General features: G+C 37.7%; 1 protein-coding gene across 1 annotated transcript in view; it reads right to left on the bottom strand.

Annotated features, from left to right (window-relative positions):
- Positions 1 to 26,489, bottom strand: part of FMN2 (formin 2) — a gene marked incomplete at its 5' end in the record, with an annotated part of 185,795 nt that overhangs the window by 103,814 nt on the left and 55,492 nt on the right. The window contains 3 exons of the mRNA XM_083348703.1: positions 463 to 550; positions 21,978 to 22,122; positions 24,477 to 26,065. Of these exons, the coding sequence (XP_083204829.1) occupies positions 463 to 550; positions 21,978 to 22,122; positions 24,477 to 26,065 (1,822 nt within the window). The remainder of the gene's footprint in view (positions 1 to 462; positions 551 to 21,977; positions 22,123 to 24,476; positions 26,066 to 26,489) is intronic.

Below are 26,489 nucleotides of genomic sequence, written 5' to 3'. Positions count from 1 at the left end.
AATGCATATTGATGTCAAACTTCCAAAATCATGCTTTCGGGACATTTTAAAAGTATTTATTGCAAAATAAAGCAAATGAAACTTCAGTTTTAAATGGCAAAATGATAATTATAATTAAAAGTCACCAGACTTTTAAATTCCAGTGCTAGTTCTTGAAAGCTGCAATCAGCAATGCTGTGTTTTATGTAGGAATCACTCCTGCACAAACTGAAGAAAATATTGTCCTGTGGTCCAGTCACTATTCATTTCAGGGGGAAACATATCAGAGAATAAATAAATTATTTATTTATTATCAGTAAATTAGTCATGAAGAGGTAGATTCAGAGATAAACTGAAGATAATTGAAATATCTAGATATATTAATTAAATGTAAAATGTAAAGTTCTTTTTAAAAAAAACACCAAGAAATTATTTTCAAGAGGAAAATAAGAAGCCACTTAATTAAAAATGTATCTCGCTTACCATGCTGTATATCTTTCATATCTAAATGAAGACTGGACATTAATATACCAACTGCTTGTGATCTTTTGTTGCTTAATAATTTGACAACCTGTCAAGGAAAAGAGAAAGGTATTATTTTGCAAATAATAGCTAGCAAATATGCATTCCCAGCATTCACATCATAAATTTGTACTATTATTATTATTATTATTATTATTATTATTATTATTATTATTATTATTATTAATTTAGCATACGGCTTATCATACATGGACTAGCAATATATATTAACATTGTAACACACAAATTATATTGAATAAATTATAGTAAAATGATGGTTACTGACTCAGTTTAATAATACATCTGACAGCTTTTAATTTTGTGAAGAAAATGTGTGCATAATATATTAAAGAAATTGCTAAATGTTCTATTACAAAGAAAACCTCCACAAGATGAAAATATACTTCTATTACTGCTTTGATCTCATTGGAATTAAGAGTAGCAATCAATATTTCAGGTAAATAATAAATAATAAACAAACAAGTAAACAATAATTTGGGAGGTGAATCAATATATTTCAAATAATATTTTACCCACATTTAAGTGCCTCATCAATCTAATATAACTGACTGATGGAAATTGTAATTCAGTTAGGACTCCACTACCAGCATACGTAAATCTGATCTATATTCATGCAACATATAATTCACATGTTATTCTTTGCTATCTATATTTTCAAGAACTTTTTAAAATCAATTTCTAAAGAATTTTCTCAAATACCCTCATGTTGAATGTAGCTTTCATAGAATAATAGAGCTGGAAGAAGTTACTGTGATCCACTCAGAATTTTGCTTCTTATAACTTAAATCCATTACTCTGTGTCCTTTGCTATGGGAGAATGGAAAGTAAGTCTTGATTTCCTTCTTTAAGAAAACTTTCAAGTAGCTGAAGAATACTATCAGCAACTTTGATGATCTGCCTTTCCTATCTTTTAATATTTTATAATAGTTTCTAATCCCTTGATCACCCTTATTATGATTCCATGAATCTGGTATATTCAGTTGAAATTTTCTTAAAGTCTAGTGCCCCAAATTAATCACAATATCCAACATGCAGTCTGACTAACGCAGAGTGAAGCGGAGTAAAGCAGAACTATTATTTTCTATTATTTGGAAATTACTGATCTGTAAACACAGTACAGTCTAAAATTTCATCTCAATCTGCTGCCAATTCTTAATCTATTACCAGCTATTATTATTATTCTATAAATCTTTTACAACTACTATTGGAAAGCCAGATACAATGGCCAAGCTGGATACTAGTTCTCTCCCAAAAGGATTTAATCTGTTGAATTTAATTATTTTCAGCCCGTTTCTGTAAACTATCAAATTTTATTCCTGTCTTCTACAGTAACAGCTATCCCACTGAATTTTTAATTCACATTTGGTAATAATCTCTTCTACATTGGTACCTCAATGCTCATCATTAATTAGTTCTGGGAGCCATGATAAGTACCAAAACTGATATGTACTAAACAAAATTTTCCCGTAAGGAATAATCTAGTGAGAGTCACAAGACAGCTGATGCTGACAAGTTCTAGCTTGTGCATTGAGTACCAAGCAAACTATAAGTACTGCGACGAAATGTTCATATCAAAATGCATTCATTACCAAATTCAATGAGTTTCAAAGAAGTTGAGTATGAAGGTGCCACTGTATTTTCTAATCCACACATTGAAGAGAACCCAGGACTCAGCCTTATGGCAGCCTACTCAATATTGCCCTCCAGTATCATTGGGAACTATAGATGAGAACCAAGTAAGTAAAGTTAAGCCAGCTTTATATCAGCCTATTCTTAAATAGCTGTCAATAGATAACCTTAACAGCAACTCTATCTTGCTTGGGCTTAATTTAGCCTGTTTCTTTCCTTCAGATCTGTATTCCATACTTCTTCTAATTCTAAAGAGTACCCAAAATCTGGTAGTTAGTTCATATCTATTCCTTGTTTATCCAAATATCTCCCCAGTAATTTTTTTTTCTGTGCTTTCATTTCCACCCTTAATTTTCCTGGCTAATATAATACTTTCTCTTTTCTCTGGCTATGTAACCAGGCTTCTGGCCACATAATTTACCATAGTTCTCCCACACCTTGTGTTTTACAGGTCCCCTTGCATAGATAGAATGCACAATTTGAGTTCAATTCTATATATGTGTCATCTAAAAGTTAGTTCCATTACATGCTATGAAGCTTAAATATGAAAATAATTAATGTGCAAACTTACACAGATATAAATAGCATCTTCAGCACCACCTCTTCATAGCAATTTTGCCAGTTATGGAACAGAGAGTTAAATCTTTTCTGTTGCCATTGTTTTAATAACAAATCCTCACCCTACTGTAGAACTTTATTTGCATTACATATCAATGCAATTAATGGTAGAGTTGATTTTTATTTCAGTCATAATGGAGACAGAATGACATTCATTTTATTGAATCCCAGGAGCTTCTGGAGATTTTCCATGGTTAGTATATACATTGTATAAAATATGAAAGTTAATAGCATTGCTATAATTAATATAATATGCAACATGAAGTTTGACTCAAATTAAGTAATTTATAGTCACTTAATGGAGCAGAGGCCAGCACATCAATGTCAGATTCCTGCCAGCTCTTACCCTTTTCACTTACGGCGCCTATTTATGAGGCAACTCCAGGGAAGGGAGGGGTCTTAGGATGCTTCTGCAGGAGGAGCCATTCATCTCTTTTTCTGGTGCAAGACCAGCTTGCCCTCCTAATGTGTACCATGGGAAATGTGCGAGTGTGTCCTACAACAGACCTTGGCAGTACATTGGCAGTCAAACTGATACTCTGCAATAGCATTGCAATCTCTTGGCTAATGTAACATCAACCTTGGTGGAGCAGTGGGCTAATGCCTCCTTAAGTAACACCAGCTGCCTGCAATTAGTGCAGGTTCGAGTCCCACCAGGCTCAAGGTTGACTCAGCCTTCCATCCTTCCGAGGTAGGTAAAATGAGGACCCAGATTGCTGGGTGCAATAAGCTGACTTTGTAAAAATGCCGCTTGGGGGGGAGGGGGCGAAAGCCCTAATAAGCAGGCATATACATAGAAGCTGCCCTGAGTCTTCGGAGAAGGGCGGGATATAAATGGGATAAAAAAACAAACAACAAAAAACAAAACAAAAAAACAATCATCATCATCATCATCATGCTGGCCCAAATCAGGCACCCTCTGCTCTGCCCTCTCCTCAGAAAAAACATAGCTTTCTAAGTAAAAAGAATTAAAGAATTGAAACAAAGAATAACTGATCAGATCAATCAGTACAAAAAACAACAGAATGTTGTGTGTATTGAAGTTTGCCCTAAAGAAACAGCTAACACAAGTATTAAAAGATGTCTGTATTGTAACATCAAGTATAAGCAGCAGGTCACTGTAAGTAACAAGCCAACTAATATACAGCATGGCTGTAGGTATAATTTAATACCCTGGATACAAAATCAACAAACATTAAAAAAAGTCAAACACTGCACTGCCGAAATGGAAGTTAAAGCTAGAAAAGTAGATAAACAAACTAAGATCAGATGCACGTAAACTACAACAGATGAAAGAAAAGAAGCTGAAGAAGATGACCAAAGAATACCTGATCAAGAAATATCACCTAGAAACAAGTAAAATTAAGAAAGCACAGAAATAATAAAGCAGCAAATAACTGCTACAGTCAGGAAGATCAGCAGATATGAAGCTTGAACTGCATGCTATAGGTAGAATCTCCAGTTTCAATCAAATCAGTAACTTTTCTACCAACCCATTAATGGAGGGACTGCAGTAAATCAGTGAACATTTGACAAAAAAGAAACAGTACAGTTCTGGTTGCAGCTGTGGGACAACTAAAGAAATATAACGAGAATGCAGCTTGGATAATTCTTATCCACCTCCTTTGAACTACGGTGCTGGAGAAGACTCCTGCGAGTCTCTTGGACTGCAAGGCAATCAAACCGGTCAGTCCTAGAGGAGATCAACCCTGACTGCTCTTTAGAAGGCCAGATCCTGAAGTTGAAACTCAAATACTTTGGCCACCTAATGAGAAGGAAGGACTCACTGGAGAAGAGCCTAATGCTGGGAAAGGTTGAGGGCAAGAGAAGAAGGGGACAACAAAGAATGTGCTGGCTGGATGGAGTTACTGAAGCAATAGGCATGAGGTTAAATGGACTCCAGAAGATGGTAGAGGACAGGAAGGCCTGGAGGAATGTTGTCCATGGGGTCGCGATGGGTCGGACATGACTTTGCAACTAACAACAACAAGAATTAAAAAAGCTGAAGTTTAAAAAAAACATATGCAGGTATTCCTCGACTTATTACCACAATTGAATCCAAAATTTCTGTTGCTAAGCGAGACAGTTGCTGTGGGTTTTGTCCCATTCTACAACCTTTCTTGCCACAGATATTAAGTGACTCACTGCAGTGGTTAAGTTAGTAAAATACTGTAATTGTTAAGTGAATAACAATTGACTTTGCTTGTCAGAAGGTTGCAAAAGATATTGCAATAGAGTTTAGACTGAGAAATGTGCCACCCTCATCATCAAAAGGGGTAAAATAGTGAAAACTGAAGGAATCAAGATGCTCTGTGGAAATAACATCAAGAATCTAGATAACTACAAATACCTGGGCAGCTGTTCAAGCCAATATCATCAAGCACACTGAAATCAAGAAGAAGGTTAGAAGTGAGTATATCATTAGAATGAAGAAAATTTTTAAAATCCAAACTTAGTGAAGGAAATACCATCAAGGTTATTAACACCTGGCCAGTTCCAGTCGTAAGATATACAGCTGGAAAAGTGGACTGGACTCAAGCAGAATTAAAAGCCCTAGATAGGAAGACCAGAAAAATAATAACAATGAAACATAGCCTTCATTCACACTGCAGGGTTGACAGACTCTATTTATCAAGGAACATTGGAGGGCTTGGATTGTTGCAAGTACACCAAACAGTGGAAGAAGTTAAAAAGTCAGTGGAAGAATATCTGAAAGACAGTGAAGAAGATGCACTGAAGCATCATGATGATTTATAAAATACCAAAGAGACCAAACTGGCCTACAAGAAAGACTGAATGAAGAGGAGAAAAGAGAACCAGGTAAGGCAAACTCAGGGCTTTTTTCCTCATAGAACGCTCAGAACGGAGTTCCGGCACCTTTTTTGGATGGAACCTTATAGGGTAGGCAAGGCAGGTTGTATGACATGTGTGAGTTCCGGCACCTTTTTCTTTTACAAAAAAAAGCACTGGGCAAACTATTACATGGCCAATAGATTAAAAATACAACAACTAGGCAAACCAGATAACAAGATCTCACCAATGGCTAAGAGCAGGGAAATTGAAGAAAAGAGACAGAGATACTCATTCTGGCTAGATAAGACCACACTTTCTCAAGTTACATTTCTGCCTGAGACTCAGATTTCTTTTATCTTACAGTTGTTTTGATAGTGCGCTTTTCCTCCTGTTTCTCAGGATTATTCCTTCTGCCCATTGCACTCAGATGAGAATTTAATTTAATATACCCAGCCATCTCATACAAGGGATTCTGGATGGATTACAAAGATTAAAATATAGAAAACCTCACTACATATTACTCCCAGTACCCAAGGATAAATGACATCCCCAGACATTAAATACACACACACACACACACACACACACACACACCACCACCACCACCACCACCACCAACAACAACAACAACAACAACACTCTTCTCTCCATCTAACCCAAATGTCTATGGAAAAAAGCTATGTCTTCAATGTTTTATGGAAGGACAAGATGAAAGACAGCTATAAAAAATAAAATTGGCAGAGATGAATCGGCATAGCACCATCTCCCAATCCCTGGCTTTCATTTCTTCCTGATAAATGTGTTTGGGAGCACAAGTATTGAGGTTTAGCTTACCTCAAGGACGCTATCTTCTGAGCATCCACTGACATATTTTCAGAAACATGAAGGATTTATTTTTACAAGAAGTTTTAGGGTTACACATTTATTTTATTTGTTGGAAGTAGTATATTTCTAAATGTAGTTTAATAATTATGCTGGGCCATTTGTAAAAGGAAACAGACAGACAAATGTACAAATGTTTTCAAAGGAAAAATAAAGTAGATAATTATGAACAGCTAAGATTAAGAACTGGGAAAGAAACCATGATTTTTTTAAAAAAAAGAAAAAGGAAAAGGAAAAACCAAATGTGAATTCTAGTAGTTGGATAAGCATTTCTTGTGAATTGACATCAAATAAAAAATTACAAATATATAACAACATTGCCTAGAGCTCCGGAGTTAAAGATGCTCACTAGTAGAGAAGAGATAACATATGATACAAAAATCATTTCCAGACATGACATTTCTTAAATTTAAATGAGGCTGCCAACCGTGAGTGAACACGTACCAAAATGGTTAGTAAACAGGAATGTAGCAATGATTTCTTTTCCATTAAAAATTCAGTGGCTATGTTAAGCGAGCAAGTACTATGCTCTTTCTGGAGTCCATTAAAACAAAATGTTCATAGAAGACATCATCAGTCAGTGAGAGGGCTTGTTCATTCTAGAGTAGTTAAAGTTTGAATTCAAACACTTTCAAGCAGAAATATGCAAATGGTGGTAGAGAAACAGCTATAATCACACAACTGTGCTCAGAAGTAGCTTCTGGTAAGAGTTGATCTAAGTGAACCCATATCCTCCATAACAGATTGAAAAGTGAAATTGTCAACGCTGATGTGCTTCAGTCTCTCTAAAATACTGTGTTCATTTGGGGGCACCAGATTTGAAAGAGGATTCTGAAAAACTGGTGCTGGATGAGTTTAGAAAAGGTGACTGAGAGAAGCTATCACAGCAATCTTCAAAGACTTGAGATGATGTCACACAAAAGGTTAAGAACTATTCACTGTGACCTATTTTCCAGGACAAAGGAAAGGATTTAAATTGTAGGAAGTAGTTCATGTTTAAAGGTTAAAATGTTTCCGAACAGTAAGAACAGTTCATACTAGAACAGATTCTATTCAACTTCTCCTATCAAGTTTGTTGAAAAAGCTATCTGTCCAAAATGGTTTAATTTGGATTTCTGCCTTGAGCAAGGACGTGTGGTCCTCAACTGCTCTGTCCAATTCTATTTTCTTGCAATGAAGAAAAAGCAGGAATAATAGGAAAGCAAACAGTAAGATGACGAATTGTCAAAAACATGCAAATAAAACCAAAAGAAATGATACCTTGTGATAATTTAATAAAGCTCAAGCTTGGTGACCTTTCAGCCTAAAGCAGTCCAAAAAAATTCAAATATATTTTACTATTACATCTTTGGGTGCTTTTAATACATACATAAAATAAAATTCATTAGATAAAGGAGGGGGAAAAATTACGCCACACATAAAAACATAAAGAGAGGAGACAAATTACATCTTAGGGGTTGGATAGTTGCAGCCTTCTACAAGTTCTTGGCACTCCTCATTATTGCTTCTCATTATTGCTGATGCAGACATGGGCTGCTATCCCGTGCAATTGTGCAACAGCTGCACTGTTTCAAGAAGATCCCACCTTCAGTCTCCAGCATCCCCATTTAAATGAATGCAGTAACAGGTAATAGGAAAGATGACAAATATCAGCAAAGACAATACTGGGTAGATTAACACCACACAATAAGAAATAAAAAAATGAAATAAAATAAAATAAAATAATAAATAAAATAAATAAATAAAATAAAATAAAATAAAATAAAATAATAAAATAAAATAATAAAATAAAATAAAATAAAATAATAAAATAAAATAAAATAAAATAATAATAAAATAAAATAAAACCCTGATATGGCATAAAACAGCTTTTTATATTCTTTAAAAAGTGATATATTATAATTATTCAATAGAGTGAAGATAAAATTCTCATATTCTTTGAAGGCCAAAAACATTTCTTAAAACAAACCTTTTGTTTATAGGACATAAAATAATATGTGGATAGCAAAAGATCTCTTATAAAACTATACAAACTAAGCTGTATATGTTTAGTTCTCATCTGTTGTTTAAAAAGTTTTATAAGCCTAATTAATTAAAAAACCCTCTTTGTAGAATAGTAATTGCTTTTGTCACCAACAAATATAATGTTAAATGTTTCCTGAAATTAAAAACATTTTGAATGAATACTACAGTATCATTTTTCCTCCAGCACAGTGGCTGCAACAATACATGGCTAATTCTCAAAATATGAATATTAGCATAAAGCTTAAAGCTGTTCCCACAATTAGAAATGAAACAAAGCCATTAACTGTGGCAACACAAGCCTACAGGCTACAGACGGGAGACGCCATTGAACTGAGCAACTATAAAAGTTTGCTATTCAAATCGCCTCAAGATCAAACCATCTCAGACACAATACAGATCTCCTTTTTTAAGTTAAGAATTTGGAACAATGTTTTAAAAACAACTTTTAAAAATATAAAAGAAGCCCGAGATATTATCAGAACATTAACTTCTATGACCAAGTTCCTAGATGTTGAGTGGCCCTTATTGTTGATCAGTAAACAAACGACATGCCAAATTTGTTCTCGCACAGATAACACAGGCAAAAAGAGTCAAATACTTAAGGAGACATAATGCAATGCAGATGTTATATAATTAAACACTTGGAGAAAAAGAAAGCGCATCCTTTTACTCTAAAATAATAGCAACTTCCTGCAGAATTTGTTTTGAAATAAATTCTTTTGGGAAGAAATGTAAATGTAGATAGTAATTGAGATAGTAATTCAGAACTGTTATTCATTTTAACTAACCAAATTATTAGTTGATTATAATTTTATAAAACAACTCAAAGTTTACAATGTAACAGTAACATACAAAATGACAAATATAAATACTTGTGCTCAGGCTTGCAAAATCTGGCAAAATGGGCACATAGTACTTTTTTTCCCCTAAATGGATATTCCCCCAAATTTATTACCAATGTTCTACATTTGTATAACGTTAATCATAATGAAGTGTATTTGCTTTGGCTTAACAGATGTGAATTTAACATTGTGATTTAGTGTTACATGTTAAATAGGCTACTGTGTTTTGTTCAATAAAGCATGGTTAAACAATCTGATTTAGCACGATGCATAAATCCAGCCAATCTCCAAGCCTTGTTTTGCTCCACCTAATGGACAGAATATTGCCAGACTAAATAGCAATAGCACATAGACTTATGTACCACTTCACCGTGCTTTATAGACTAAGCAGTTTACAGAGTCAGCATATTGCCCCCAACAATCTGGGTCCTCATTTTACTGACCTCAGAAAGATGGGATGATTGAGCCCGCTAGGATCAAACTGCTGGCAGTCAGCAGAGTTAATCTGCAATACTGCATTCTAATCACTGCACTACCATGGCCATAACCTTCTAAACTACTAGATACAGTACAGCCTCACTGTATAGCCTGAAAGATTTTAGGATGTGGCTTTGCACTCGCCCATCCAGCTCAGGACTGCTCAGTCTTTTAACTTGAGTTCTTTCTGATGGAATGTACTCCCTGGGAAAGTTCTGTTCTGCCAAAACCACTCTTCACTATTTCTCCAAGCACACATTCCATCACAGGTAGTGTCATCTTAACTCTGGTACCTTCAGTACAACTATCAGTACAACTACCAGCATTCTTAGCATCAAATGAATACGTCTGTAGACACCTGCTATCCACATACTATAAATATTACCTAGCTATATATACGATTTTAAAATTAGTTTACATAATACATTTTTTTAAAAAAATAAAAATATCATCAATTAATGCATTAATAGGTTAAATGATGCAATTTTTCTAACATAGTGACCTTAACCTTATGAGAGTTTCTTTTCTCATACTTCAAAATTCTACATTCAGGCTAAGATAGTATAGATTGTTTTCTGTAGCAACAAAGAATATTTATTGTAGCTGCAATAATTGTCAGAATATGGAATTTTAAAATTCATTTCTTCCTTGGTATCAATTTAAAATTTGTCACATAACTTTGGTGAAATCTTAACATTTTAAGAGTTGGAACATTGACACATATGCCCTGGGCTTTTCCTACCATTGCTAAATGTTAGATAGAATTCACAGGAATTCTAATACAAACTTAAACTGATTATTACATGCTAAGGTTGCATCTGGCTGTCTCTCCAGTCATTAAAATTAATCACATTTATGTACATGGGAATAGCCAAAGAAATGGTTTGCTTGCTTGTTTATTCAATTTGTATGGAAGCCCCTCTCAAATCCCTGACTCTGGGTGGCTAATAAAACTTAAAAACAAGATAAAAACTGTATTAGAAAAGTACAAATAACATATATACTGGAGCAGCCAAGAAAAACAACGAGCAACAATTAACAGTCTTATGTAATAATTTTCCAGTTGCAGCAGTGAATTGCTGATGTGTGTCTTCTATCATTTTTTCAGATAATTACATATATATATATATATATATATATATATATATATATATATATATATATATATATATATATATATATACATTTGGTCATTCGGGTTTTTTCCCCACGTAGAATTGGAGGTATCAGGGCAACGTTTCAACGAAATCTCATCCGTCATCCTCAGGCTTCAGCTTTGTTCTTCTGGGAGAAGTGTGTGGTAGTGGCTGTTTTTTCTTCTTTTTTAAACTGCCAGAGGGGGTGTGTTCTGTGGGTGGAGGTGTGCTCTGATTGGGTGGGGGGTTAGCTGTGTTCTGATTGGGTGGGAGTGTGTTTTGAATGGGGGCTGTGTTCTGATTGGGTGGGGATGTGTTTTGAGTGGATGGGCTGGTCTCAGCTGCCAGCCTTAGACCTGAACTGGTGAGTTGTGCTGCTTTTGTTTGGCTCCGTGTTTGCGGTGGTGCCATGTTTTTATAGTGGGTGTCAGTTTGCTTATTTTGTGGTTTGGAGGGGTTTAAAGTGGCTGATGTTGCAGCTGTAGTTAGGTTTCTGTTTTGTGGTTGTGCGTCGTTATCATTGTGGGTTCGGATTTGCTTTTTGAATGGTTGTGTGGTGGTGATGTCATGTGATGTTATCATGAGTTTGGGTCTGGTATCATTCTTGGTGGTTGGGACTCGTCTGTCAATCAAGGTGGGTTTCCAAATGGCTGGTAGGCAAGAGGTATCATCTCATTTGTTCATGCTGTGGGGGCGTTTTTCTATCTCGATGGCTTCTCTGATTATTCTGTTGTTAAAATGTTCAATTTTGGCGATAGTTCTGGTTTTTTTTTAAATCAATTTCATGTCCCGTGGCTTTAAAGTGTTGGAACAGGGATGAAGTTTGTTCTCCCTTTCTGAGTGAGTTCCTGTGCTCTTCAATGCATGCACTTATTCCTCTGTTGGTCTGTCTGATGTATGTGGTGGGGCAGGTGGGGCATGGGATTTTGTATACTCCTTGGTTTTCTAACCCAATTATGTCTTTGGAGTTTCTTAGGATGGTGGATATTTTTCTGTCTGTGTAGAATGCTGTTTTGATGTTGTGTTTTTGAAGGATCTTGCTGATTCTGTCTGTGGTCCATTTTAAGTATGGGAGGAGGGCTTTGCCATTTTCTTGTTCTCTGTCTTGGGTTTTTGTGGGTGTCTCCCTTCGGATTAAGTTGGTAATCATGTTTCTTTGGAATCCATTGGCTGTTAGTACATTAGTGAGAGTGTGTAGTTCAGTTTTTAAGTGTTGTTTGTCAGCTAGGTGTTTTGTTCTGGAGATGTATCTTGGCTACGGAGTTGATCTGTGTTGGGTGGTGGTGTGAGAGTGCGTTCAGATAGCAGTTTGTGTGTGGTTTTTTATGGTAGATAGTGTGTCCTAGGGAGCCGTTGGATTTCTTGTAGACTAAGACATCAAGGAAGGGAAGTTGATTGTTAGCTTCTGTTTCCATGGTGAATTGTATTTTGGGGTGTAGGCTATTGAGGTGTGTGAGGAAGTCATCCAGTTTTTCTTTGCCGTGTGGCCACATTACGAAGGTGTCATCTACGTATCTGAGCCAGAGTTTGGGTTTGTGGTTGGATTTTTCTAGAGCAAGGGTTTCAAAGTGTTCCATGTAGAGGTTTGTGATGACAGGTGAAAGGGGTGATCCCATGGGTGCTCCTTCCATTTGTTTGTATCTTTGTCCATTGTAGATGAAGTATGTGTTTGATAGGCAGTGGTTGGTCAGATCTAGGATGTGTTTTGGGGGGTTGTATTTATTTAGGATAGCTGTCAAGGCTTCTTTGATTGGCACTTGGGTGAAGAGGGATATGACATCGAAGCTCAGAAGTAGGTCACAGGGCTGTAAGTTTAGTTTACTTATGTAAGGTAAAGGTTCCCTTGCACATGCGTGCTAGTCGTTTCTGACTCTAGGGGCTGGTGCTCATCTCCGTTTCAAAGCTGAAGAGCCAGCGCTTGTCCGAGGACATCTCCATGGTCATGTGGCCAGCATGACTAGATGCCAAAGGTGCATGGAACGCTGTTACCATCCCACCGTAGTGGTCCCTATTTTTCTACTTGCATTTTTATGTGCTTTTGAACTGCTAGGTTGGCAGAAGCTGGGACGAGTAACAGGCACTCACTCTGCTACGCGGCACTCGGGATTCGACCCGCCAAACTGCTGACCTTCTGATCGACAAGCTCAGCATCCTAACCCACTGAGCCACCACTTCCCTTATTATATATATATATATCTCAATACAAATTACAAAAAATTCAAACAGAAAAGTACAAAAAAGATGGGGGGGAAATGTGGTGGTGGTGCTATGTGACTAAGGAACAGAGAAGAAAGAGGGAAAGAAAAAGAAAAGGTAGTTTTCCATTTCATTCCAGCAGATAATAACAATTTTAATAGCTTATCGCCATCTCTAAGTGACACATATTCTTTCTTCTACACATAATATCTCTTAGAAAAACAAGAAAAGCAAAGTCCAAATGCTGTGTCAATTAATCTTTGTCAGCAAAAGTCCAGTAATGGCAACCAGATGTAAGTGTACTCTACTTTTAAGTCTTGGTTGACCAAGCCATCTTATAAATCTTCCCTGATTTTTTTAAACAAGTATTCATTAGCCTGTTCAAAAAAAAAGTCCCTGAGATGTTTTCTATTTTTTTTAATTAAAAGGTTATACTAGACATTTAATGGACAATGCTGCTCAGATTTGCTTGGACTTAGACTCTAACATCTTTAATAGACAAACAAGTACCTTCGTGGTTTTAAAATAATGTAAACGATGTAAAGTACATATCTAAAGAAAAAAAAAGACAAGGGCCTAAACCTCTTTGAAGGAAATGGGCAGTCTAGAAATACAAAGTATGAATGAATGCATGAATGAATGAATGAACGAATGAATGAACGAATGAATCCGTGAACCTGAGCATGGTGTGAAAACAGAGACATCCTAAGTATGTGTAGAGTTACCCCTCAGAGGCAGCCAAAGCTCAGGCCCTCCCAGCTCCATTTCCCTTTGCGGCGCTCAGCAGCTGTGCTCTTGTGGCGTTAATAAAGTGTCTTTTCCAGCGGGAGCTCACGTGAAGTGAAGAGCTGGCAGATTCTCATTGTTAAGGGAGGAGCTTTCAGGAACGAAGATGACCAGCTCCTATTGGGTCATCCCCCAAGGGAACAACTGGGGTGAGTAACCGCCTAACCAAACAGGTGTTCATCCCCACAATCAGTGAACCCTGACTAACTCCTGGGGGACAAGTGCGCACAATAGCCAGAGTCTCAAAGGTCTCCGTATACCCAGCAATAGAAGGCCCAAATGTTAACGATACAGGTAAATATCCATCATAGAGAAATTTCTCAGTCCCAATACCACTTATCTTCAAATCAATCAATTCCTGTATGGGCATATATGTCAAATATTTGTCATAAAATCCCTATATAATAATGAGACTTGCGCACTCGAATCGAAAAGGGCCTTAGTGTAATTAACTTCCACCTGCATTGACACCATTGGAGAAGAGCCCACCAGCTGCCAGGGAACCCCAGTAGTAGGAACCCCAGTGTCTGGTTCAACAATCTGCACTTGATTCTCCAAAGACTGTTGCTGGGGCCCCATGGCTCCAGCTTGTCAATTCAAGGGGGTGGAGATTCCTCTCTAAAGGGGGTACTCCCATCACTACCATTTTCAATGAGGGTTTCCTTGTCGGGGCTGATTGTTATCACCAGGCACCCAGCTAGCTCCTTCACTGGGGCCCTTGACAGTTTCCTGTCTGCACTGGGTTCCCTGATCTTCTGTACAGTTTTGTACATGCATGCCTATAATGCTCCACAGCCCCACAATTGTAATAAACCATTGGTCTCATTGAATTATTAACCAGGGCAGATGGGCCCATTCCCCCATCAGTTGGCCCAGCCCAACCTCCGTTTGGGGGCAGGCCACCCATTATTGTCCAGGAAGCCATTATCTTCATTAAATGCAGTATCTGGGCTTGCAACATTGTTAACCGATCATCATTCTCCCTAGCCTTTCCCACTCCTGTGCGTAAAAGCCATCCCACCGGCAACTCGCCTGTCACCTCCTTAGCTTCCTCCACTACCTCAGTTGCCCGCACTCTCCTTATAAGCTTGTGATACCCCCAAACATTCCCTCTAGCTTTGACTCCCAAGCATTCCCTTTAGCTTTGGTGCTTCGGCTTCCAGACACGGTCTAAAGCCCAAGCACCCCAGGAGAGTTGTTCTATCCTGGCTTATTCCACCTCAGCTGGATCTAATCCCCCCCTCCACAACCTGATATAATAGTCTATTCAGGCACCTTATATATTCAGACAGCTTCTCACCCCTCTTCTGATACATGTGTTCCAAATGAAACAGTAAGCTAGAGACTGTCTCAGCTGATGCAAATTCATCATGCAATAAGGTAAAATGTCCCCGGCTCAATGTTAAACTTCTAATAGCTTCTGCAGTAGGGCCCTTTAAACTCTCTCTAACTCGTTGCCTTTTCTGGGTGTCCAGTATATCCCACTCCTCAACTGTTGTATTGCCTGCTCCTTCCAAGCTTCATACTCTTCTTCCTCTTCTGGCACCAGTTGCATCCCTGAAAAAGTACATAATTTCCTATATCCAGTTCCTATGCAATAAACCGCCCCCATCAGATTTTGGATGGAAGTCAAACTTCCCGCTGCCTGTGTGAACCTTGCTTCCGCTATCCCGATGGGTAAGGAAGCACACTTCTCTTTGGTTTGGTCGAAGGTATGCCCCATAAAGTCGGAAGAATCACCCTTACTCTGACTTCTTCTGTCAGTTGCAAACTCTCAACCTGGAAGCACTCCGGAATACTCTTCTTCCATTCCAGCAGTACATAAAAATGGGGGGAATCACCCTCATATCTATCACATATACCCTCTGATCCAGGACAAGAACCCTCAATATCTGTAAAATTCGCTCCTCTGACCAAACATCACCAGGAATATCAATTACTACACTCATCCTTACTTCACTATTCTGCTCTTTGCACCACCTGATAGCCATGTTAGAGTCCATTCTGTTCGCCTGCCTCATATCCCTACATGAGATTGACCTTCCCTTGCTAAAGAGGGGGGGGGAAGGAAGGGAATCTTGGATGAGCCCCCACATGTAGCATTACCCCCTCAGAGGATGCCAAAGCCCAGGCCCTCCGTTGCACTCAGTAGCTGCGCTCTCGAGGTGTTAATAAAGTGTCTTTTTCAGCGAGAGCTCACAAGAAGCGAGGAGGTAGCAGATTCTCATCATCAAGGGGGGGGGCTTTCAGGAATGAAGATGACCAGCCCCTAACCCCGATAGTCAATGCTTGGCGGGGTTCAACAGCCCCCAGCAGTCATAGCAGCAATAGTCAAGTGACTGTTTGGAAACAAAGGAGTGGGGAAAACCCCAGCTCCAGGCAGCACTGGGAGCACGAACAAAGATGGTCAGCATTCTGCAGTAACAGCTTGCCCTGTGAGAGCAACTGCCACAATGTCTGTAACTTGTACAAGTAACAGTAATCAAAGTTCGGGTGGCCGCTAGTCTCCAAAGCAGTAGCGACCAGCCTCTTTCTCTTCTGTTGTCACTCACAGACTCTTCCCCTTTTCTTTATTGTTAAAATCTGAATTTAGCAACCCCAACAACTCTCTCTCTCTCTCTCTCTCTCTCTCTCTCTCTCTCTCTCTCTCTCTCTCTCTCTCTCTCTCCTCCTCCGCTCAGGATATCCCCCCCTGTGAAAGAAAGCAATAAAATTCCACCTTCTCACTCTCTCTCACTCTCTCCTTCCCTCTCTTTCAAAGAGAGGGATCAGCTAAAACCTCAAATCCTTCTCTGACTTCACCTGGTCTCTCCCTGACAACAACAACAGCAACCACCCCACCACCTTTATTTCCTCTTTTTTCTTTCCTTCTGCCTGATCCATGCCCACTGCGCCCAAAACCTGCAGCAGTTGTCCGAGCTCTCCCCGGGCAGGCTCCCACAAAGCCTTTCAGCCAGTCCCACTACTTATGCCTAGTTAACATTCCTTTAGTTGGAAACAGTACTTTGGTCCCATTTTTTTTCTTTTTTTTCTCTTCTACCTACTACCAAATGTTTCAACAGTGGTGACTAAAATAACCCCCAAATAGTAAGCAGCATTTTAGTTTGAATTTTTTTTCCAGCAACGAAGAATGTATTTCCATTCTTTGCAATTCAGTTAGTGTTATTATATGATAACAAATATTTTTCTATGGCTTATCTGGTACTGCATCTAACTCTTATGTCTATGAATGCCTACTCTCTATTCTAAATTTGAACTGTTAATAAAATAATGGCCCTTCCTAACATTTTGTTCTCTTTTCCTACCATCTTACCCTACCCAATATCCATTGCCTCATGTGACATTTTTTTATACAGAGGTCTTCAAATTGTATTTGAAGCAAACTTTCATCGTATTTTTGTCATTAAAATTGCAGCATTCCAATTGGCTGGATAAAAGAAATACATTACATGTGTTGTTTTAAAGAACTAATCCCTAATTAATATAGAACTGTTCTTGTTAATGCTTCTTTGTATGACATTGGATGAAAGATTTCTCATATTGTTTAGATTCACATATACAATAATAAGTAAAAATAAGCATCATGTTCTACAACAAGAGACAGAGCAAGACAGATTTAAACATTTCACTAATTAGAAACAATCAGAGAATGCTCAGCTTTAAAAATACCCAAAGCAAGTGAAGAAATGTTTTCAAATTCTGATTTTAAACTAAATTTCTTGTGCAGAATATCATTAACTATGTTTAGGTAAAAAACTAAACATAGCTGATTATTAGTTACAAAACTAGCAGCATTTCACTCAGTGATAGAAAAAATCCTAAGGAGAAATCTTTAAAAGTCTCATCCACAACACTATAGTATTGCCTTTTGCAATAATATCACATAGAAATAAAGGCATGATGCCAAAAACACTAATGCACACAGGGGTGGGCATTGCGGCCCCCTTCTAAATCTAAAATTTAATTCTTGTTGTGATGCCTCCCTTGACATGTTGCAATATTTAAATGTTCCTTTTCTCAGCTGTCATGAATTACTGTTCTTTCTTATTAGGCTTGGTATTAGCTCTATATGCATAGAGCTGAATGCAATGATACTTTGGATTATGAACTGTTTCATACTACTGCATACTAAAGGTTTCCTAATTACTATCTATGACTGGAAGACTGTTCTGTATACATGAGGATTTTCATCCCATCCATCACAAAGAAAACTGGGCAACCTCCCATGCATATTCTCCAGCAAACAGTGTTTATTTTATTGACGCAAGAACTGTGAGCAATAGTTCATCTTTAATCACATCTTTAAGGTTGAAATATGGCAATTCAGAGGTAACCTGGTACTCATCTGCTTTGAAACTCATCAATTTGGTACTCAATGCTTGAAAATTTTGCCCTGGTACTCATCATTTGTTTGATACTCAACGGACTAGCTAGAACTTGTTGATGTCTGCTGCTTTGTGACTCACCACATTATTCCTTATGGGAAAAATTTGTTTGGTACTTATTGTTTTTAGTACTCATCGTGCCTCCAGGAATCAATTAATGATGAGTACTGAGGTACCACTGTACCATTATAATGTCCTTTTTTGCTACAAAAAGTAGCCCCTGTTTATACCACACTGAATTGGTGGGGAAGGCTAGTATCATATTCCAAATTCATTAGTTACAACTGAGTTTGGAGTTTTAGTTTTGATCAAGAATCCTAAACAACATATATCTTAACATGCCACTCTTTCCCATATGTATTTTTCTGAACATCCAGGGCAACATCTAAAATATAGTGGATCAACTTTTTCCTCATGGTACCGTCATGGTGAATTATGGCTGGGATGGGGAAGTCTCTCCAAAAAGTGGTGACTCATTTCATCACTTTTTCAGTACTGTTTTTGTTAGACATTCTTCCTTTGGAGCATTTTATTAGAAAAGAACAAGCCAATATCTTGACCATTTATACAGCATCAATATTTGTAAATGTGATATGCAAATGTTAAAAATGATTAAGCTTAGAAAACCAAGGTGCTCATTAGAGCATAAGAATCCGGACTTTACTAGTAAAAGATATAGCAGAAAATCTTTATAAACTTTATTATTTCTATGACTATAACAGGAGTGATTATCAGATTGCAGACTTCTTTACAGGACAAATGGTCAGGGAATACCACTTTACAATGCTTTGGTAAGGCCACACCTGGAATACTGCATCCAGTTTTGGTCACCACGATGTAAAAAAGATGTTGAGACTCTAGAAAGGGTACAGAGAAGAGCAACAAAGATGATTAGGGGGCTGGAGGCTAAAACATATAGGGAATGGTTGCTGGAATTGGGTATGTGTAGTTTAACGAAGAGAAGAGTGAGGGGTGACATGATAGCAGTGTTCCAATATTTCAGGGGCTGCCACAAAGAAGAGGGAGTCAAGCTATTCTCCAAAGCACCTGAAAACAGGACAAGAAGCAATGGATGGAAACTAGTCAAGGAGAGAAGCAACCTAGAACTAAGGAGAAACTTTCTGACAGTTAGAACAATTAACCAGTGGAACAACCTGCCTCCAGAGGTGGTGAATGCTCCAACACTGGAGGTTTTTAAGAAGAGACTGGACAGCCATTTGCCTGAAATGGTATAAGGTTTCCTGCCTGAGCAGGGGGTTGGACTAGATGACCTCCAAGGTCCCTTCCAACTTATTATTATTATTATTATTGTTATCTTTTTTCTTAAAAAAAGATATTCAATATAGTTCCAGTGCATTATTTGCATGGTTAATGAGCAGTTGGCACAGATTTGTCTGCCAGGTTCTGCTCAACACTGGTCCAGGAGACCTTGCTCACAGTCGCTTATGCCTTACGTTATTTCCTGGTTAAATAGCTGTAATATACTATATATAGGACCACTTTTAAAGAACAGCTGGAAATTACAACTGCTATTGCTGTAGGAGCTGCACTGGCTCCCAGTTTCTTTCTGGGTGGAGTTTAGGGGACTGGTTATTACTCTTAAAGATCTGCATGGCACAGACCTTTCCCTGAGGGTATCTGCCTACTCTACCAAGCTGGATAGAGCATCCCTGCTCCAGGTCTCTTTCTTAGATGTTGTCACCTAGTACTATCTAGGTAGTAGGAGTAAGTCAAGGACTACCTGTATTGTACCTCAGTGCCATATTCCCACACACATTCATATTTTTATCAGAACTCAATTACATTTTCAATAAACCTGTTTTGTAGAAAACATGTCCTCTTAGAGACCTTTCAGGATATTCTGCTCCAAGTTTTTTTAAAAATACGCTTTAAAATAATACAATAAAATGCTTACTACTGCAAAAGAAAACAGATCCTGCCAGACATTTGAAACCACAGCCCCTAATGTTTAACCACAACTACTGCCTGCCTATTTAATCACTGTTTGCAAAACACAACTCAGTAGCCATCATTTTATTGTTTGCAGAAGTTTGTGTTTCTAAATTTCATGTTAAATAAAATTTAAAATGTTACACACACTTATTTGAATATACAGCCATCCCTATCATAAATGAAATGGAAAAATGCACCTTTCTTAATTAATAAATTATTTAATACTATATTTTTTTAAAAAAAACTCTATAAAGCAAAACTGAGTTCTACACAAACAGATATATTTGAAAGCTCAGCAACTGTTCTAACAATGTCAGTTGTGTACTTAATGGAAGTATAGATGCTCATATTAGTTGGAATTCCTATTTAATTCTATGTTAAAAAAACAGAAATACTACATTCTGATTCCTATTTCCAGTTGTTCTATAGTTTCAATGCATAAATGTAAATAAGCATCTTTATAATTTAGAATTCCTAGAAAGAAATCCCAGTCCCCAAAATTAATGAATTCCATGAGTGTTCATTTAATGATGTGCTTACCACCTTGATAAAGCCAGACACTATGTTTGGCCAAGAATTCCACTTCACCATATATATTATTACAATGTCAAATGTTAACTCAACACAAAAGATATTTTTTTGCTGTGTTTCTAACATTTAGATGTAAATTATCTATGAATGGCCTTGGATCAATTAAGATAATCTTAGATAGAAAACTGGTCATCTGCCTGATCCCTTGAACAGGCATTAGCAGTCACAAGATATTCTAAGTCTGAGAAGAGAAAAGAATATTAAAAGGAAAATAGTATTTCAAAAAGAAGAATATAATTGTTCAAGCAATCTATCAACGTGATTGCTGATTATGTGTCATCAAGTCAGTGCTGATTCTTAAAAATCTCATTGATTTTCTCCAGCAGAATCTCTCCTCAGCTTGATCCTTCAGCTCTTTCATCTATTGGTATAATGTTACTTTATGTTTCTCCACTAACTGTAATTATATCAGTGTTATATGCAAAGTGCTTTTGACCAACAATTGTCTAACAATAGTAAAATCAAGTAAAAAATGAGAATTCTTAGTTCTTTACACATTGTCACCTTACGTTCTAGTTGCTAACTAAATCCTGAATAAGACTAAATACATTGATAAGTCTGAATAGCAAAGATTTATAGATTTATACACCATTTCTTTCTAAAGTTTGGCACTCAAACTAAGAGTTAAAACCAAAATCAAGTAAAATATAAATATTTCATTAATAGTTTCCAACAATTAAAAGCAGGAAAAACTGTGGAATTATTATTAGTTTCCAAGATTTATTCAATTGCCCATGCTATGAGAAGCCTCAATAAATTCTCAGTTTATCCATGAGTACCCTGAAGCTGATTAGAGCCAAGAACCAATGCAAAAAGAGGTTCATCTCCCTCTCCATTCCATTCCTCGCCTATCTTTTGCTATTATATATTGAGCAGCCTATCATATCTTCTCTCTGTTCTGCCCTGTACATTTTATTTTTAATTTTAACATTTCTTCTCCATTTCTAAAAAAATACATATATTCAATATGGCACTGTTCATAAGCATTTGTTTCCGCTGAATGTATATCCTTCTCCCTTCAGACTGCTGCATGAAGCAGTCAAGAGATATTCACAGATCTCCTGTTCATGCTTGCTGTCTTCCAGTAGACTTAATCAAAGTTTTCCAATTCCCACTAAAGAAAAATGCAATTTAATACTCACTTGTTTATTCTTTGTCTTGGTGATGGTATCCGAAATAGGTTTCTTCCTCTCTTTAACAGCTGTTTTAGAAAACAGTTCTTCAAATTCATGATAATCTATTGAAGGCTCTTCAATTTTTTCCCACACAAGTGAAGCACTAGAATCTCTAAAGTTAAGCAAAAGACCTATGTAGGACAACATCAGACTAAATAGTCACAAAATGGTGGAATGAAGATAGATGAATTATCAGTTTCACTGCTAACATTCACTTTTCCAATTGAAAATGGACTACAAAAATATTGAAACTTTCTGATTCATAAAAGAAATATGCTGCCAATTTCCTGCACAACATATAAATAGTACTTTTCAGTGGGATCTATATTTATATTTAGATAATAGATATACATGCTATAATTTATAAATTATCAGATTCATACTGAAGGTCGCTTACCATGCTTATTACAATAGTTGAGAAAAATAATATGTGGAATAGTAAGCCAAAATATAATTAAGGGAGAGGAACAAAAAGAAAACACTCTCAGAAAATATAGCATGAGCTTTACCCAAAGCATTGTCTGATAATGATAACTATTAAGACTTCCTATAACTTTCAATATGCACCATCAACTAGTGCATAGCTCACAGATTATATCTGAAAAAAAAATCATATTGAGTAACAAGGATTTTTTGCCTCCCAATTTCTTGAGATTTTCCTAGCACAGTTATACCTTTATCTTTGATCCCATTGAAAATAAAATTGATATAGGAGAGCTTGCCAACAGTTTATAAAAATGGGGAAAGGGAATTGTGCACATAGTAGTAAATTAAACCAGGGCAGAAAGAAAGGGAAATCCAAATTGGTTCTCACTTCAGTTTACTGTTTCTCCAAATAATAATAATAATAATAATAATAATAATAATAATAATAATAACAACAACAACAACAACAACAACAACAACAACAACAGCAGCAGCAGCAGCAGCAGCAGCAACCACCACCACCTAATGAAGCATTTTGAAAATTCACCCATTATACCATGGTCATATACAGAACCATCCATGCCTTGTAATAGCCTTATCCACCCACATTAGGAGCTACAATGTCCTTTTCATGGCCATTAATTCTCCTCTTCAGACCTTTTGACTTTCTACTTTCTCTTGATAAGCCTAGAGCTTATTTTTAATGTGAAAGTAAAGAACTGGGTAATATGTAAGTTAAAAACTGGGTGATTTCTCTGAAAATATGCTTGGCTCTCTACTTTGCACAAGAAATATTAATTTGAGGGCACAAATTCCACTTAGATAGTGGATGAGAGATTTACATTTCAGAAATGCCAAGAATCAACAAGCCACTAAAAGAAATAGAAGGTACAAGATTCTATCACGTACAGCCCTCATCTGAAATCTCCCGTCTCAAGTAGCCTCACTGAAGTTGCTCTCCATCCCTATAGAACAAGTCTGTGAAATTTTATTATTCCAAAGCCTTAACGCAGAAAAAGCTTTTTCTGCAAAATGACACAATGATGCAAAGTTTGGTATTATGGAGGCCTATAACACAGATTTGTTCCTTAAGCTATATAAAGCTTATAAAACAGTAGTAAACTTTTGAGCATGTGTAAATTATCCTTTCCTTAAAACCACTTGGTCTTCTTCATGAGAGTGAAATTCAAAAACAGATCAGCTTATTCAATATCTGTCATTTCTCATTTGGAGGTAAAAACACTGCATCCCAAAGTGAGCACCAGATCTAAAATGTATAAACAGAACACATCCTTGTTCACTCAAGCTAACTTCTAGCAATTCCAAAACACTTCTGCTTCTCTACTGTGTGCATACATTTGTCTTCCCGTGTCAATCTTCAAACTTGCTACCCATGGGAACTTTTGGATATTTTCAGACAAGTGATGGTAATAAGGGGGTTTTTTGTGGGAGGGAGGAGTTGTCCAGATTGTTCATGGAACAAGTCTGTTATTGGTTCATTTCCACCCACCATCTGGACATGTGTTTAGGTCTGCTAAAGTTTAGCCATGCACACATAAACCTCAATTCACAATAGGTTATCTTCATATGACTGTAGAAAGAGGTAAGAACCCCCCCACCCCCCCAAAGGAATCTAGTACTGAGGCATGATGAGTATGAACTGGTCCTTGAGAAAAGCCGATATACATGAAAAAAATAATCCAAACATACCCATGTTATTACATTTGATTAAGACAGGATAATAATACACATTGTTGCATTGGAAAGATAAGTGCTATCCTGCCAAGAACTATGTGGTAAGATTATACCACATGGTAGTATTTACCTTTAGAAAATATTAGGATAATATTTCTTCCCAACAGTTGTTTCACAAAGAATTAAAAACCAATACAGTGAAAAGGCATTTTAAGCTACAGTTCTGAATTTATAGTGCTACAGAAAGAACCATGTACATACAAATGGCTTACTGGGTTTACAGTTCTAGAGAAAATGATGTTGCATTTCAAAAGGTTGAGATCAACATTTTTAACATATTGTTACCTTTTGTTATGAAGCTGGATTCTTGTCCAATAAAGAGGCTTCATGGGTCGAGAGGGTTCTATTGCATGCTTTCTGCTACTTTTTTCCTGGTTAATTCCCATTACAAATAAACCGGTTGGCAAAGGAGGAGGAAGAAACCCAGACACTTGTGGAAGACTAGGAGCTGGGGGTGGTGGCACACCTATTCCAGGTAGAGGAGGAGCTCCCGCCCCAGGCAAAGGAGGTGGAGGAGGCAGCACTGTCAGTCCTTGCAGAGGAGGAGGAGGAGGAGGTCCCCCCATACCTGGCCAAGGGGGCGGTGGAGGAGGGGGTGGCACTCCCATGCCTGGCAAAGGGGGAGGTGGTGGTGGTGGTGGTGGAGGAGGAGGCACTCCCATGCCTGGCAATGGGGGTGGGGGTGGAGGAGGTGGCATCCCCATACCTGGCAACGGGGGTGGAGGTGGAACTCCCATCCCTGGCAATGGAGGTGGGGGCGGAGGAGGTGGCATCCCCATACCTGGCAATGGAGGTGGGGGCGGAGGGGATGGCATTCCCATACCTGGTAATGGGGGCGGAGGGGGTGGAACTCCCATGCCTGGCAATGGGGGTGGCAGCGGAGGAGGTGGAACTCCCATGCCTGGCAATGGGGGTGGCGGCGGAGGAGGTGGCACTATCCTGGGCAAAAAGGAAGTAACTGGTCCTGGCAAAGGTGGAGGAGGTGGGACTCCAGTTACAGGAAAAGGTGGTGGAGATGGAATCTCAGTAGATAGTCCAGCAGTAGGCAAAGGTGGCATAGATGAGATTCTTGCAGGAGATAAAGGGATAGGTGGTATCATGTCCATTCCTGTCAGACATGATGGGGAAGAAGTCCTTTTTGCAGGGAATGATGAAGCAGAGGTTGGTACTATGTCAGATGAGGACCCTAAATATCCTGAGGCAGAGAGGGATGAGGAAGGTGACACTGATAAAGATAAAAATGGGGTGCCTGCCTCAGGCAGGGAAATTCCAGTGTCAGTAGATAGAGGAGCAGAAGTGATGAGAGAAGGTAAAGATGGGGAATGCTCATTCCATGTTACAGTCTCCATACTCAGAGGAAGATGGGGAGCTGATGGCACAGATTCCTCTTGAAGCAAACATGAAGTTTGTTGCATTGTCAATTGTTCCTGAAAAGCATCCAGCTGTACTGAAATCCGTTTTGGTGACAGAACTAAAGCTATTTCAGAGCAAAAGGTGGGTTGTGGCTCAAGTGCTGGCAACTGTTGAGTTGGCCCTTGACCTGGATCCCCTTTGAGGTGGGGAGGTGCTTGTGGCAGTGTATTGTCGGAAGGCATTATGTGTGTTAAACAGTCATCTGTTGGAGATGTCTGCACAGATGTTGCAGCTATAGTTTTAACTAGAGCACACAACTCATGTTCTTGAAAATCTCTGTTAGGTAATCCTTCATGAGTTGGCTGTTCTGTCTCATTCCGCACGCTTCTGCTTGAAACCAACACCTCAGTTGCTGGAAACTGTTTCTCTAGCTCTGCAATTTTGGTTTTTAAATCCTGTATGGTTTGCTCAAGTCGCTGAATTTCATTTGCCCGCATTTCTGATTTCATTGAAACATTTTCCTAGGAAACAGGAAAGGAGAGTCAACATGCAGAAAGAAAATAAGACCTTTGCCTGATGTATACAGAGATTAACCATGTAAAGATAATATATAGCGTGTGAATATTTTAATGCATTCTGAAAGCCTTAATGCTATTAAATACTCAGAGTGGGTTATATTTCACACTTTTATTTTAAAAAATAAGTCATGTGCAAATGGGTCATGTATAGATATGTTATAGATAATATAATATAGATATGTATGCTTAAATATACCGTTTCAGAATGTTGAATTTAACTTTGTCTTGCCACAATTTCTGTGCATGTTTTACCCAGTTCTTCCAGATCTTTTTATTCTTTCCAACCCAATTAAACGTTGAAAAAAATTATCTGAAGGGATATATATTCTATTCTATTAGCCCTCCAAAAGTAAAATAGAAGGGAATT

The sequence above is a fragment of the Vipera ursinii genome, assembly GCF_947247035.1.
Source record: "Vipera ursinii genome assembly, chromosome: 1".
Taxonomy (NCBI): Eukaryota; Metazoa; Chordata; class Lepidosauria; order Squamata; family Viperidae; genus Vipera; species Vipera ursinii.
Note: the sequence above shows the minus strand (reverse complement) of the source record. Positions and strands in the feature narration are given on the sequence as shown.